Raw genomic sequence first — 15674 nt, 5'->3', positions numbered from 1 at the left:
GAACACAAAAGTGCGAAACATGGGAGGAAATTATATCAAAACATTATGATGACAGACAGATTTTGGCTCAGGCATTTCAAACTTATTAAAATATCATTTGAGATGGTGTGCGATGAGATCTGTGCAGTGGTTGATTCTGTTACCACATGATCTGTTGAGGCAAAGTCAGCTTACTTTTCTCAATGGATATAACTTAGCCCCCTCCTACAGTTTATTCTTTATCAATAATCTTTTAAAGTCAGCCCACAATACAGGAAAAAATATCTGTTGAAACTATGGTTTCAAGGTGAATTTAATCAAATTACTCAAGTAATCATTTATCCCAAAGCGACAAACCACAATCTTGCATTCAGATCTGCCTCCATCCTCTCAAAACCAACCGTACTAAACCAAGTACATTTATTTTCTTTTCCGATAATCCATTTCACCTAACCCTAACATCAAAATTCTGGAGAAAAGATCTGTCAGTATATTTTATTTTCATTGCAACGTTAAAGGGTATAGCCTAACTATAATAAATGTATATCACACTGCAAGTGTTTTCTCTGCGTTATTCATATCAGAAACAAAATAATACATTTTACTATTTCAGAATTAAACCGAAAAAGCTTCAAGGTTTTTGGTTAGTCCACACAAGTTGTTCAAGGCAATGAAAGCAAGACGTTGTGCGACTCAAATACTCAATGAAATGAAATGGAAAATTCATTCACTCTTCCCAAGGAGATTGCTATGGCTTGAGCCATGGCGAACGGGACGCCATGCAATTTGGTGGGGTTTCCTCGCTGACTCATAATCTCTACTTGATTAGCAAACCCCACGCGAGCAACTTTCCAAGTGAAGTTATCTGTAAGTCACGATCTGTATCTGATCTTGATCCACAAGACAAAACGTTCGGGCTATTAATGGAGTTCGTTTTCTATCTAAAACAACAGTTGTCAGGGGTTATGGCGTAATAAAAGCCGAGCCAACTAGGAAATCCACCGAAACCTACCTTAGAAAAAATCCATCTGAAAAGAATCGTGATTATAGACCAAATCAAAGCTATTCCCATTGGACCTTGCAAAAACAGTGGATCATAGTCTCTGTGTCAGTTTGTGTGCAAGTGTTACAGTTTATGTCAGTATGTGGGTGCATGGATTTGCGTACGTGTGTTTGTGTGTGTGCGCGACTGTAGATGGCCAGAGACCAGCTCAAGGCCCAGACAGAATGCGTGCTGAGCTTAGTGCAGCTGTCTTAGTTGTACACACACTTACACACACACTTAAACGAGCTGGTCATGTTAGCCTTAAATGTCTCTCTCTCTCTCTCTCTCTCTCTCTCTCTTTCGCTCTCTCTCTCAAACACACTAAAACACAGCCACCTAGCAACAGCCAACCAGACCAGCAGTGCCACTGACGCACATGGTGGGAGGGGCAGGCACGAGGAGAGCATGTAAGAGTCTCCTTATCAGCAGTGCAGAGAGCAGACTGTATGCTTTATTTTCTAAATAAAACACTGTCAGCTTTTCTGCCGCCTTGTAATCAAAGATGTGTGCTCGATATCATGGAGCATATTTATTTTTCATTTGCAGTTTTATGACCCCAAAGACTCACTTCTCATAAGAATCTGGTTCAAGATTCCATTTATAGCAAGATTTCTTCTTTTTTCAAAAAAATAAATAAACATCTAGTCAATGTATAAAATGTATTTATTCATATAGTATGAATTTATGTAAAAAAATATTTAGAATATTATCTATAGATCTATCTATATATATATATATATATAATTTGATTAAAAACTATTAAGTGCAGGAACGGAAAGAATAGCGGAGAGTAGCGGTCGGAGGTCGCGCCGCGGGTTCCCGGTTTGTGTCTGTTCATGGACTGTTCCGTGTATTTCCACTGTAGAAATGGTTGTTCCGAGTTAAAACTGACTTCTTTCATATTTTTATCGACCAATATACAGAAAACTACATCAGTATGTCATAAACACAGCCGTTTTTGTCTTTGGTGAACGTAAACAGATGAGAAAGAAAACACACATGTACAGTATTTTTGCTTAAAGAGACAACAGCCTAATAAACTGTTATTTTATATGTCATTAATGTTAATCAAAGAACAAAAGAAAATAATTCAATGATCTTGACTGAATATATTTAATAACTTTAATTGATTAATCTTTATTTATTTATAAAAAGAAAACTATACAGTGTTTTTAAACTTTTAATTACAGGTTCTGTACCTGAAATTTTGTTCAGCTGTATTTATGATATTGCTAATTGATTTGTTTGTTCCTATCTTATCACTGATTGTTTACTTGTCTTTAACACTTTAATATTTGAAATTCATATTAATCTAGTTGTTTTTGCAATTTTGATTTTTTTAAAAGCACAAGCAAAATTCCTCTTGCAGTGTTTTGTAGGCTGCTGATTTTTGCTCATGTTATTCAGCTGCAACAGAATGCTTTGTAAAAAAACAGAATACATGTTTGACAACTAAATGTTTGACTTAAAACGATACCCAACCCTATATATATATATATGTGTGTGTGTGTGTGTGTGTGTGTGTGTGTGTGTGTGTGTGTAGGTGTGTATGTATGTATATATATATATATATACACAAATTATAATTTCAGTCATTCTAAATATTTTATTCATTATATTATATAAAATATTTTATAATAATTTGTATTATAATAGAATAATGTACATTTTTATAAAGAAATTAATTTTCTAACAATTATTCATCATGCTCCACCATTTTCCATTTTGGGTGTATTTTTCAACCCCTAACCTTTATGATCTGTGATATGCAAGTCTATTTTTACAATCTAATTTAGTCATTTAAAAACAAACAAAAAACTTTTTTGCAATATTCACATTACTGTATACTAATAAAATGTGTTTAAAACGCATTTTATTTTTAATGAAGAATGGAGAATTTTCAACAAAATGAAGTGAATCTACTGTTAAGTACTAGCCAAAAGTTTTCAGGTTTTAAATGTGGCCTGGACTCATTTTAGAAACAGGTGTAACACAAGCTCCCTCTCTCAGACCAAAGTTGGCCTCTCTTAGCAGTGACATCACCACCTCTATCTGCGGAGAAGCATTTCCATAAATAGCAGAACAGCAGGTTGGATGAGACGAACCCCCGCAAACCACAGTCACAGAAAACAGACTTTTCTCGCAACTCAAAGACACTAATGGCCCCGTTTCGCAGAAGCAAGACACATTTAAACCTGTAGACAGCATATGTGGAATGAGTGCCACAATCAAATATCATTCCTTTTTAAACATCTTCGCTTACAGCCTGGGAAAACCCCACCATTGCGCCCAAACCCAACATCTTCTCTGCTTTGAATGTTTCTCCCAGGGCAGACTTACTGGCAATCATATAAATGTTACATCGGTGACATGGGGGCTGGGTCACATGTCTAATAAACAGCACAGCTGACGACGAACGTATTTGCATTTGAGAGCAAAAGAGCCTAACGGCTGAGGGAGGGCCCATCGCAGCTGTGGATTCCTCAGTCAAACACAGGAAGTGTAATGATGGAGAGCATGACGTGGTCCCCAATGAGGCTCCTGTTCCTGACCCTGTGCTCTTGACTTTCAAGCCAGGGTCCAAACAAAAATCCCTGACAGCACGTCATAAGGGGAGTCAGGGCCATAAACTCAGCTTTATTTCGTCAATGTAATACAGCCTGTTCAGACAGAAAAAAAAACATTCAACATTTCTGATTGATCTGTTTGATACTGGTCGAAGTTCTGCCAACTCCAAGTCTGATTACAGTTGATACAGATCAGGGTTTGGACCAAGCTCTTATCAGCACCACATTTACAACCTTACCGTATGAGAAATAAATTATATTTTACATTAAAAAATTACACTGAGAAACATCATGACTATAAAAAAAACAATGAGTTCAATTGTGAAGTAAATTTTAATGAACTTGCATGTCTGTGTCATATATATTAGGGGTGTAATGATATTTAAATCGTACCGAAAAACCATGGTATGTACCGTGGTACTCTCATGGCCTGGCCCACCCCACTCCCTGCTGAAACACAAACGCGTATGGTCATGATGGCTTCTAACTGCTTGAATCACTTTGAAAAAAAAAGGTACCATTAAGGACAACGGGGCAAAACATATCTGTCATATAGGCTACATAAAACTATGATGTGAACACGTCAGTAAAAAAAAATAAAAAAAAATGCCATGTTATGGAAAGAAAGCTTTCACAGAGTTAGGCTATATCTTCATGACTATCACAGTCAAGTTCACTTGTGCAGCCACTTACAGCCTGCAATTGTAATGTACAATATTTTGTTCATATATATATATATATATATATATATATATATATATATATTAGGGGTGCAACAGTATGCAAAAATCACGGTTCGGTACGTAACTCGGTTTTAAAGTCACGGTTCGGTTCATTTTCGGTACAGTAAGGGAAAGAAATGCAAACATTATACTTAGGGCTGGGCGATATATAAAAAAAATGATATCTCGATATTGTCAAAATTTTTGACAATATGTGGCATGAAACTATGTTCCTACTGACATTAAAAATCCTCTTAGATGGGGAGCTAGTTGCTGAAGCACATAGCTATTTCTTATATATAAATATATATAAATTAATATCCAAGACTTTTGCATTCTCTCTGTCTATATTATGGAAACTGGTAAACATATCAGTGAAATTCCCCAATTGAGATTGAGGAGTCACGTGCCGATTTGGGAGGGGTCTGAGCCGGTCAGCCCTGATGGCAGGATACGCTATCTGTTGCCAGGGGCAATACCTTCAGAACTTCACAGAGGCGCGACTAAACATTTCAGAGCGCTTTCATTTTTGCGCATTTATTTTGTCGGCGGAACAGATCGAGACGGATCTACGAATACAAGAATGAATAGGAAGAAAGTAAAGCAATGCAAAAACATAAGGTGAAAGAAAGGGGACCTTACAGGAACAAGCTCACACCAAACGCAAAACAGCGGTGTTTGGAGAAGCTCTCAGGCAGCTCCCTGCAGCAGCACAGAGACCTGAACAATTTACCTCAGTGCACACATATGGATATTGTTTACAATGTAAGTCACTTTGCATTCACGCTGTTAATGGCTTTAATCTAACCAGGACATTTACATCTCGCAATCACACATTTAACTACCCTAGCTAACCCAGAACTGGTTTGTCCACTTTGCAGCCCCCAATTGGGTTAAAATCAAATTATAACTAAACATACACAGCTATAGCCTACATCAAAACATGTTGGAAACTTTCGTATACATTGAACATCTCGTTACAGTCTAGTGTTCATTCGCAGTTAATTACTTTGTCATTTTGGTCAAGAAGTGCATTCTAAATGCAATGTAATTACAATACGCTAAAACGCATGTGAATAAACTTTCTTTGGCCTGTACAACACTGTTTTCTTCACCTGCTGTAGATGGACCCAGCCACAGCAGAAAGCCTCGTAACTTTCCAAAGACTTGTGGCTTTTAAACTCCTGCATTGTGTAGTAACTTAAAAAAAAAAAAAAATATAATTCCCAATGTCCATATGTGTGCATGAAGGTAAAAATTGCGAGAACCTCCTCTTAACAACACATGTAAACAATCCGGTTTCGCCGCCGGTATCCTTCCAACATGGCGGAGACCGTGATATCGAGGGAGGGGCTTTGTGCTATGACGACAACTTCTCATTCTCATTAGTAATTCCAATTGGCCATAGCCTATGTTTCTCTATTCAAACATCAGCGGTCGAATAAGTGCATTTATTTTGCGATCACAAATGCAAACAATACAGTTGAGATCTCACGACAGAACACAGACCGGCTGAACGGCGCTTTCATTAGATCGCGAAATTCCAGCTTGTTAGTGTTTTCAGATTATCGTTGGCGGCTCTTCCGCAATGAGGAGTGAGCACGTGCGCATGGTTGCCAGATTGCTTAAAATAAGCAAACACCGGGCAGAAAATGTATCCTTGTAACAGTGGAGCTCTGAATCTGAGATTTAAACTCTTGTTATCTGGCAACCGCTATCATTAAGCTCTCGTAGTAGAGGGGCGTAGAGCAGTCAGCAGTTACAGGTTCCTTTTTTGGACATTCGGCGCGTTCTTTTGGGAAAGTATGCTTGAATTTGAAATATTCAATATTGCCGATATATTCAAATTTTACATCGTCGTCAAAATTATTCCGATACTATCGCTAATATTCAATATATCGCCCAGCCCTTATTATACTGCATGTTGTTTATTACTATAAACTTTTTTTTTTACAATTTGTTTACACTTTTTTTAAACATTATTATATATTACATATTTATATATAATCAATGAATTTGGTTCAGTTATGCTGCAGAAGCACTTCATTGTAGGCCTTCTACACAGTTTTATTACAGTCGATTTATTTACTGTACATCACCCAGTAAAACACTGCAAATTCCCTTTACAGTAAATAACTAATTCCATTTGCCTCTTTAGAATTTTCTGTGATGTTAAACACACATACAGGGACCTACTGTATTTTTTTTTTCTAAACACAACTGCACATAACAGTTATGCTATGGTTATTTCATACTGATCCAACTTGACTAAGTTCAAAATTTAACAAAGGCCACCATAATAAGGTCATCTTGGGTCGGGTGTGCCACTGGGTTCTTTTCTCCAAGCACGTTATCTGCATTTTGTTTCGTGAAGGTGATAACGGTCAGTTTATAGTCAAGCTCCAACTTATTTCTTCCTCTTGTCTAATTGCAGGCTAGAAAAAAGGGAGTGGGTTCATGTCAGAACAAGCAAACAAAAGAGGAACCCAGTCAGATCCCCATTAAACCTTATCCAACGTTGTGCATCTAAACTCACTCAGATTAGAGGAACAGGCCTTGGAGGGGGCTCATAAATTCAAAGTGTCCTCATGAGTTATAGCACCATGCTGTGAGATGCTGGATAACGGTAGTGCACATTCCTGTAAGTGCCAAGACATAAACGCTGTTTTTATTGCGCAGGTTATAGAATCGGTCAGGTCGCAGTATAAAATATCTTATTAGTTAAATACACCTGCTCTTTCTTTATGTGGTTCCAATACTGTATGACTTTCTTCTTGTTTTTAGGAGCCAACGACATTCACTGAATAGACAAAAACAGCTGAAACATTCTTCAAGATATCTTAAGTAGGTGCAACTTATTAGTTAAGTACACCTGCACTATATTCAATTTCTTCATGTTGTTCCAAACCTGTATGACTTCCTTCATAAAAAAATATATTTTTGTCAGTTGAATGAAAGTCAATAGAGTCCAAAGTTGTTTAAGGCCTCAGTGATATTACTTGCATTGCCAGAAACAGTTCTTCAAAATATCTTATTCTGTGTTAAAGAAATAAAGAGGTTTGGAACAACACAAATGTAAGTACATGATGGCATGTTTGCATGAACAAGGCTATTAAGCAGCACCAGTAAACTGTGTCACACCTGCGGTCCCTCCTACTGTTAAACTTCTCAACACGTTGTGTAAGTGAACTCAGCATTTTCAGTGACAGATCTGGGTAGCCTTACTGCTAGACGGCAGCACAATTTGCTGATGGCCGTTTTGTGGTTTAACAAGGATTAACGTGACAGGAAGTGAATCAGTGTTATATTGTGACATGACATTCAACGGTCACTGCGTTAAGCCAACAAACCAAACAGAGCTCATCGCAAGGGATTGCTTTTGCAGAAATTCCACTATATTCCACCAAACTAAAAATTATCAAATACTTTAATTTATATATTAATCAATTAATTACAACCTTAATGTCATTTAAATATATTATACAGATATAACAAATTTAAACTGAAGCAATACAATAAATCTGATCATATCAGGAGAAAAAAAAAAACTGAAGTTTTGGAGTAATGAGTAACATCATGTATAAGAATTACTCAAAAACAAAAAACAAAATTACAATGTGTTTATTGTGCAGAAATGCCACCCAAACAAAATATCTCTGGGGCCCATATGTGAGGGAAATGACATCAGTACGGTGAGATACTGAATAGATGCCTGTCAACAAGGGCGGAGATTTGCGTCATTTCCAAATGAACACAATACATAAATGCACAAGACCCGCCATCCTGATGTGCCTCCTTTCAAACTGCGTCTTTAAAACCTATTGACCTGAACAGCAGAAAAACTAACTATAAACACGGAGCGAATGCAAACGCAATTGAAACTTAATGTTGAATGTGAAAGCAGTCTTGGCAGTGCAAGGGTTACTCACACATTTACACACACCAGCAGCAAGTTGTGAAATACTGAAAACCGAACAGTAACACTTCTTACCCCCTCCACATTCTTACCACATCCTGAAACTACGTCAGTCCAACACAGCACAAAAAAAACCTTATCGCATGAGTGAGATAAACAAAAAAAATCCTCCACTCCCTGTCTGCACCACCAAACACCGCTGATATGACCTCCAACAAAACGGTCTTCCAGCCAAACATACACAATGATGTGATATACGTTTGGCTCTCAATGCACAAACTAGATGCCAACAGTGTCAGCGAAGAGCCCACAGATATGGAGGACACACTGGAGGACCGCAATACTTCACATGCCGCTCTGGAACGGGCTGCTCTGCCTAAACGGCAAAAACATGCTGTTGAGCTGCTGATAAGTCATTGACGCAGTAAAGTAACGCAGCACATGAATAAGTGTGTGAATCACGAGTGAGGCACATCAGAGACACGGCAGGATAAAATTTTACTGCCTTAACCTGCTAGAAAGCACGTCATAATCTTGCATGTTATTGGGATTCTTGAAAACACATGTTGCAATTTACTAAACACAATGTGAGTGACGTCTTTCGCTCCCTTGTCTTTGTTTTTTTAAGTATGTTTGGGCATGTATGTAACATTTCTAAAAACACAGACTGTGACTGATAATCGCAACACCCTCGTTTTTTGGGAAGCCGGTTATTACAAAAGCATGTTTGAGAAAAACAAGTGTGGGAGAAGTTGAGAGGGGGAAAAGAGTGAAGAGAAGAATGACGATAGAGAGCGAGAGATCCTGGCCATCTGTGGTGTTGGCTGCAACCCAAACCACTGCCCCCAGAGTCCAGGCACATGCTTAACAACCTCCCTCTGCAATGGTAGCCTAACAAACACAGCAGCGAGGGGCACCTACACACACACACACGCATTGCAACAGTCACTTATGTTTTATGACTGCACGAACACAAAAATTCAATGTTTACAAAAGATAATTGCCCTGCCTCTACAAGCCTGCAAAGTGTGCATATAACCATCTAAAATGCTTCTGCTCCAACTCTGAGGCACTGTTTGTGACATACAACAATCTGTTGAATGCTGTGCTTTATACAGTCTCTCCAGAAAAACGTGGATTATTTTTGTGATTGTTGCGGGCAAAAATCCTTGATTTTGCGGCAGGTTTTCTTAAAAAATGCGATGGAATATGCGGGATATTTTTGCAATCTTATGCGACGAAATTGCGGGGAACTTGCAAAAAACTGCGGTTTGATGAAATCGAGAAAAAAAGGTGACCCCCCCCCCCAACACCCTGTTCTCACTAGGCTACTACCTTACTGTAAAGAGTCATTTCTTATGACTTCCTATGATAAGCAAGCATACTAAATCACATAATATTTAAGTTCTCATTCTGTTTTATTTCAGACCTTAATTAACACATGGCTCAAACTTACAAAACATTGAGTCAAACAAGTTCTCTAGCTTTACAAAAGGAATATTCAACAACTTCTGTAAAAATGAATACAAATAATCATCGGATGCATGGAGATGCTAAACACTTTCTCTTATCGCCAAATGTGCAGAAACTCTTCTAAATTTCTGTAAAAACAATGGTTCGACATTATTCTCATTGAATAGCACGACATCAAACTACTTTAAAACCATGAAAAAACAAATGTGTTGTATAGCTTTCAGTCTATGTCTGTTAGCTCTGAAGCCATTTATATGCTGGTTTTCTCATAAAAATTGAACATTAACTTCTAGCAGATATACATATTTATTTAAAATAATAATAATTATATCATATATATAAATAAAAGATGTATACACTTTATTTATATATTTTAATTAATATTTTGTTTATACAAATATATTTCCAATGCGAATATTAATATTATTTCATTTATTTTATTTTATTGCATAAAATGTATACCACTACTACCAATGATATCAATAAAAAATCCTTTTAATAATAATGTTAATATTATGATAGTAAATGGCATCAGTGATATTATAAATGTTAATATTATCATATACAATGATAGCATTTGCTAATAATACACATTTAAAATAATAATATGCCTACTAAAAAAAATACTCCTATTTACATGCCATTTAAAACGATATTAACATTTATTATTATTATAGCTATAGATTCACACAAACACAAACGTAAACATGCATACAAATATGCCATTAACAATATATTAATATTAATATTGATTATATTATTATTATTATTAATTGCATAAAATATATGTTGTTGCTGTTACTACTACTGGTAGTAAAAGTTGTAGTAGTGACTACTGATAATAAATATTTATTATACATATAAAATATGATTACAACACTCTCTTTTAGAAGAGCAGAGCAAAATATTGATGACTCATCTTGCACTGTACATAACATCCAATCCAATACACCAAACTGAATAGAACTTGCACAGTTCATGAATGTAATGTTACTTAAGCCCACATTAACACAGGAAATAACACTTGAGTTTCTCAAGCAATTTAACAAAGTCTAGAATATTTTAAAAACTAAATATATACAGGACTAGAAATGTGGCCTTAACTTGGTGGAAAGCTGGGCTACACATAAAAAATCTAAGACCAGGCTGATCTCATCTTTTTCATGGTAATATTGTTCTAAAGGGCTGCACTGCGAGCTGGGTCGGGAACAGGCAAATGTGACCAGTTTATTAGTCACTACAGAAATCCCGAATGCACACCCCTTCCATACGAAGGGAGCACAAAGGCCTGGACTTGTCAAGACCGAGGGCCAAGAGCTGCTCCAGGTCTATCCCACATTCCACCCACAGATGAAATTCCAGCCAGAGCTTTGGTAGGTTTCAGAGCAAGCTCTCTGGGAGGCACTTAGTCAGGCATTGTGTTTTTAGAGAAGGCGGTTGTTGCTGCTGGGCTTTCATGCGTGCAGCATAACAGACAGAGATAAGGGACGAATGCTTTTTACACAAAGCTTGCCAAAGCAATGCCATTAACAGAGGCAAATAGGTCTCAATGCATTCTAGGTCAAACTCCCAATGGACCTCAAAATTGTATTAAAAACCGAGGGAAACAATTACTCCCCTGACAGAACACCTGTTAGGATTGAGAGCGAGTTAGAAAATCTATGATACCATGCTAATGTGGTTACTGTTGTTCTTTTATAACAATTCCAACCATTCTGCAATCCGTAGTTTGACCAGAAAAGCAGTAGTCAAATACATTTGCATATGATTGACTTAAAAGATGCTGATAGCATCTGGTAGACTCAGACAATAAGGGGCAGTTGAGGCAATACACTGGACAGAAGGGTTATCTAATCTAACTCCCAATACAAGCGGTTGCTTGGTGACATGACCCTTATTATTGACTGACTACATCTGAAATTCTGGGCCTTGAAGCCCTGCAGGGCTTCTTTCATTAGCGAAACATGTTATCTCTCACTGTGTGAGCTTGCTGCAAGACTAGTAAATTTATCATGCACTTTATCAAGTACAGTGAGTGACAATCTTTTGACTTGGAGATATGCGTTATCTCCCATTAAAGATTCAGTACAGGCCAACGAAAGATTACAGTTCATCTTAAAAGCATATTCAACGCCTTTATACTCGACATCTAGCACACAAAAGCAATATATTACTCAATGTGCAAGCAACTGTTTTACTGCTTCATCAGTATATATTTTTATTTTAAAAAAGCATGCAACAATTTATAATCCATTTCAACATGGTTGAAAGACATGCAATGCTACTTAACCCTATAAAGCTTATGGTATCATATATGAATTTCTAAAGCCTTTTAAATTATGAACATAATCAAAACTTTGCTGAAAAACCTGTTGCAACACAATCTACTACATTTTCTGACTATTTCTTAGCAAGTAAAATACCTTTTAGCATAAGTCAAAATATTCACCTTCAGGTCATGCTACATATGTATTTTTGTTGTGAAATCTTTAATGACTTTTGAGGTAAACTTTTTGTAAATGTCGTTAGTAATATTTAAAGATTTAACTTAACAGTAGATTTACACGATCATCCATGCATAATTTTTAGACAAATGTTAAAATGTACTTATGAAATATGATACAACAGGCTTTTGAGGAACGTTTATCTTTCAATCATTATTGCATTGCATTGCATTATATGTTTTGCCCTACAATAAAACTTATTGAGTTTTAATCATAAAACTAGTAACTGGTATTTATAGGCATAATATGCAAGTAGTCTGATATACTGTTATTAAAATATCATGCATTTTGGTCTCTGAGGTGTTTTTCTTTCACAAGTGTGAGCTCCATATTGTCACTATATGAGCCTGATGCATCCAATGTGATACAAAATATATATACAAACTTGCTTACAAAGGGTTCAATAAACGGTTTAATTAAAAAATTGACCTTTCTGATTATTATTTCACACGTCAAGGCTTTTCAGGGTTAAAAGCACCAGATGAAACAGTCAGCTTTTTAGAGTAGCAGAGAAACACCTCAAATTTCCCCAATGGACACTGAGTAACAAGTTGCAAGAGGGCTGTCCAAAAGGATCCCAACAAATTCAAACATTGTGTGTGTGTGTGTGTGTGTGTGTGTGTGTGTGTGTGTGTGTGTGTGTGTGAGGGGGGGAGAGTGACACACTTTCAGCCTGAAAAGACTGTCAGCATGTGGCCCAAAGGGACAAAAAACATATTTTGTGTTGCCAACACCTCAGTATGACAGCGACAACAGACAATTAGGGAAAATAACGCTGTCTCTTGTCAAGCCCTGACACTTGGGGATTTCGGAGTACATAAATCAACCCCAAACCACCACACTAATAATGGAGCATAAACAGAAATCGAGCCTCGTCTCAAAACCTTGTGAGCTGCCTACCTAGTAGTGAGAAGAGCCAGTTCAATTAATACAAATACAGGAATTGGAAGATTTTCAAGAGGTTCGTTTGCGTTGAGAGTTCACGAATGTGTTGTCCGGTTCTTTTTAGTGAATCAAAAGAATTTATGAATCAGACTGAATGGCTGCTGAATTAACCAGAATCGCTTAATTCTTTCGCCATGTTCGACTCGTACACAACCAAGTTATGCTGTACACCTGAAACGTGGGGTTGTGACTAGTTAATATGACAGCTAGTAGTTATTATGATTATGATATGTCAAATACACAAGTAAACAAATGAATGGAATGTGTATCATTCATTAAAAAGTCATTTGATAGCAGAGCAAAGAAAGTAACACGAATTACATTTTCTTTCTTCAAATATTTATTTAAAAGCACTAAATCTAAATAGCAATCTTTACTAGTAAATCGGAACCAGAACTGTAAAATTCCTTCTACAGGCAACATTTCTGAGCATTCGACTGAACGTTCGGAGCGCGCGGCTGATTCTCTAGGTAGGCAGCTCGCTAGGTTTTGACACACAGCCATAATGTTTTGTTCTTTACCTGTGACAGCTGCCTCGGGTCGGGGGCTCCGAATAAAGAGGAACTGGAGCTGAAACTAATGGCTCCCCTCCGGCTGAGAACATGTTTGGGAACCGGCCTGTCTAGAGGCAAAACCGGTAACTGATAACATAATTCCATTGAATAATTTCAACGCTATGGATCCGGGTCAAAAATAATTCAAACCCGCCGAAAACAAAGTAACGTAGTGAAATAATCAAAGGAATCAAAAGAAGGCGGAGAGGAGAACTTGCATGGAACTTGAGCGCTGTTTGCAACTCTCTAAAAGCACGGGAATCCCCTCTCCTTCAAAATTGGAAATAAAAAATATATATCAGTTTAAATGCTCAAGAGGCGAAGTGCTTCATTTTGTTCGGGTCGATCTGGTTGTCGCGCACACCGCCGTCATTATTGATATGGTCCGTATTTCCCCACGCGCGTGTCTCGTGCTCCATTTCACTCGATTTTTATTCATCTGGCTCGTTTTTCTTCCTTTCTTCTCCCTTTTCCCATGCACAGATCACGGCCTTCGGGACGACAAGGCCTCTCCTCTATCTTTTTAGTATCTTTAGAAAAAAATGCTTCCTCATTTTTTAAACTCCGTCCAGTCGTGAATCATCATCATCGTGCAAATGGCTCCGCAGTCTTGTCTCCCAAATTAAAACAAAAGGCATGACCACTTCAAACCCCGATGCCGATGCTTGGAGGAGAAAACGGAGAGATCCTGCGAATGTCTAAATAAATGTACGTGAACTTGTATCCGTTTAACGACGGATTTCATTCAAGCTCTGCGCTGCATGAACGTTTATTCTCTCTCTCTCATTTTTTTTTCTCAATGCAGACACACGGATAGCACCCGTAATTCAGCACACACTCAATGCAGCACTGTATATTAACCAGAAGAAAGTGGCCTTGGTGGAATAAAAACACGCCCCTCGACCACGCCGCACATGCTCTTCGGTCAGTGTCAAAAAGAAAACGCGAAACTAGAAATAAAATTACGCTTATTACAAACGACAGTCTCAGTTACTCCTGAACATTGCAAGCTGTTTCAGAACATGCACCACCTGCGAAAGAGATGGGGTTGTACAGAAAGCGTTTACAAAACGTCCTCGTCTCTTTGAGCCAATAGTCGTGCTGCAGTTTATGTAACGCCCGTTCCGATTGGTCTACATCGTGCAGAGAATTTGAGACGGCGAATCTCATTGGCGATGCTTTCAAGACTTGATTTATGCACTCGTTCACTGACTGTACGGACCTCAACAAGGGTATTCCACTACAACGGGGTTTGCCCTGCAGCCGGTCTACATCATTGCCAGTGATTACCTTTTCTCGGTATGAGTCATCCAGTTATTCGTGAGGAATGATCCACTGTTAACTTCTCTCAATAATAAAACCCACAAGAAAAAGTTTTTTTTCTTTCTTTTTGAAAAATAAAATTTCACTCGTCATAGTTTTTCCCTTCCTCGCTTTTAAAGACCCTGCTGAGAAACAAATCTTCAACCAGCTTAAGTTACTTTCATAGCCTGATCAATAATTGCCCAGACCAAACTGAAACCACGATGAGAGACCATCTCTTGACCACCAAACTATATCATATAAGGGTTAGAGCAATTTTTTTTAACAGATTAAAGAAACCTGGCAGTCAAATGGATATATAATCCAGTGAATTAAATATTATTTTCATGTTACCGTACCTGTAGGCCTATGGCAGACATCCTTGTGTTTACATTTACACATTTAGCTGACACTTTTATACAAAGAGACTTACAAAAGACGAAGAGAAACCATTTGTCAGAAAGTCAATAATATTCGTAACATAGAATGCCAGGCTTATTTGAAACTAAGAAAAAAAATATTTTGTGAGTGTGATCACACTTAGTATATCACACATTAACAAATTTCTTTCTTTCAGATTTGCCTTTAGAGTGTTTGTTTGCTTAAGATATTACCAGATAATTGCATGACAACACATCAATAGCAGTCTTTAAAGGGTTAGTTCACC

The 15674-nt window shown here is 37.4% G+C and overlaps 1 protein-coding gene and 1 long non-coding RNA gene across 18 annotated transcripts in view; both read right to left on the bottom strand.

Annotated features, from left to right (window-relative positions):
* The window catches only part of LOC127945990 (high affinity cAMP-specific 3',5'-cyclic phosphodiesterase 7A), a 35380-nt gene extending 20628 nt beyond the window's left edge, over nucleotides 1–14752 (bottom strand). For 7 of the 17 annotated variants that reach the window (XM_052542223.1, XM_052542224.1, XM_052542225.1 and 4 more), the window contains exon 1: nucleotides 13673–14752. In XM_052542223.1, coding sequence (XP_052398183.1) covers nucleotides 13673–13810 — 138 coding nt within the window. In that variant the 5' untranslated portion in view covers nucleotides 13811–14752. Of the gene's footprint in view, nucleotides 1–991; nucleotides 1671–8321; nucleotides 9495–13672 lie in introns of those variants that run through there. The other 10 variants (XM_052542233.1, XM_052542234.1, XM_052542235.1 and 7 more) reach the window with 6 other exon arrangements.
* Nucleotides 4309–8236, bottom strand: LOC127945994 (uncharacterized). Its single transcript, XR_008150991.1, has 2 exons — nucleotides 6850–8236; nucleotides 4309–6748 (listed from the first exon to the last, which is right to left on the bottom strand). It is a non-coding gene; the product is annotated as an uncharacterized LOC127945994 (long non-coding RNA).
* Nucleotides 14753–15674: the final 922 nt, after the last annotated feature.

This window comes from Carassius gibelio, chromosome A24, assembly GCF_023724105.1.
Source record: "Carassius gibelio isolate Cgi1373 ecotype wild population from Czech Republic chromosome A24, carGib1.2-hapl.c, whole genome shotgun sequence".
In the NCBI taxonomy this organism is placed as follows: Eukaryota; Metazoa; Chordata; class Actinopteri; order Cypriniformes; family Cyprinidae; genus Carassius; species Carassius gibelio.
Note: the sequence above shows the minus strand (reverse complement) of the source record. Positions and strands in the feature narration are given on the sequence as shown.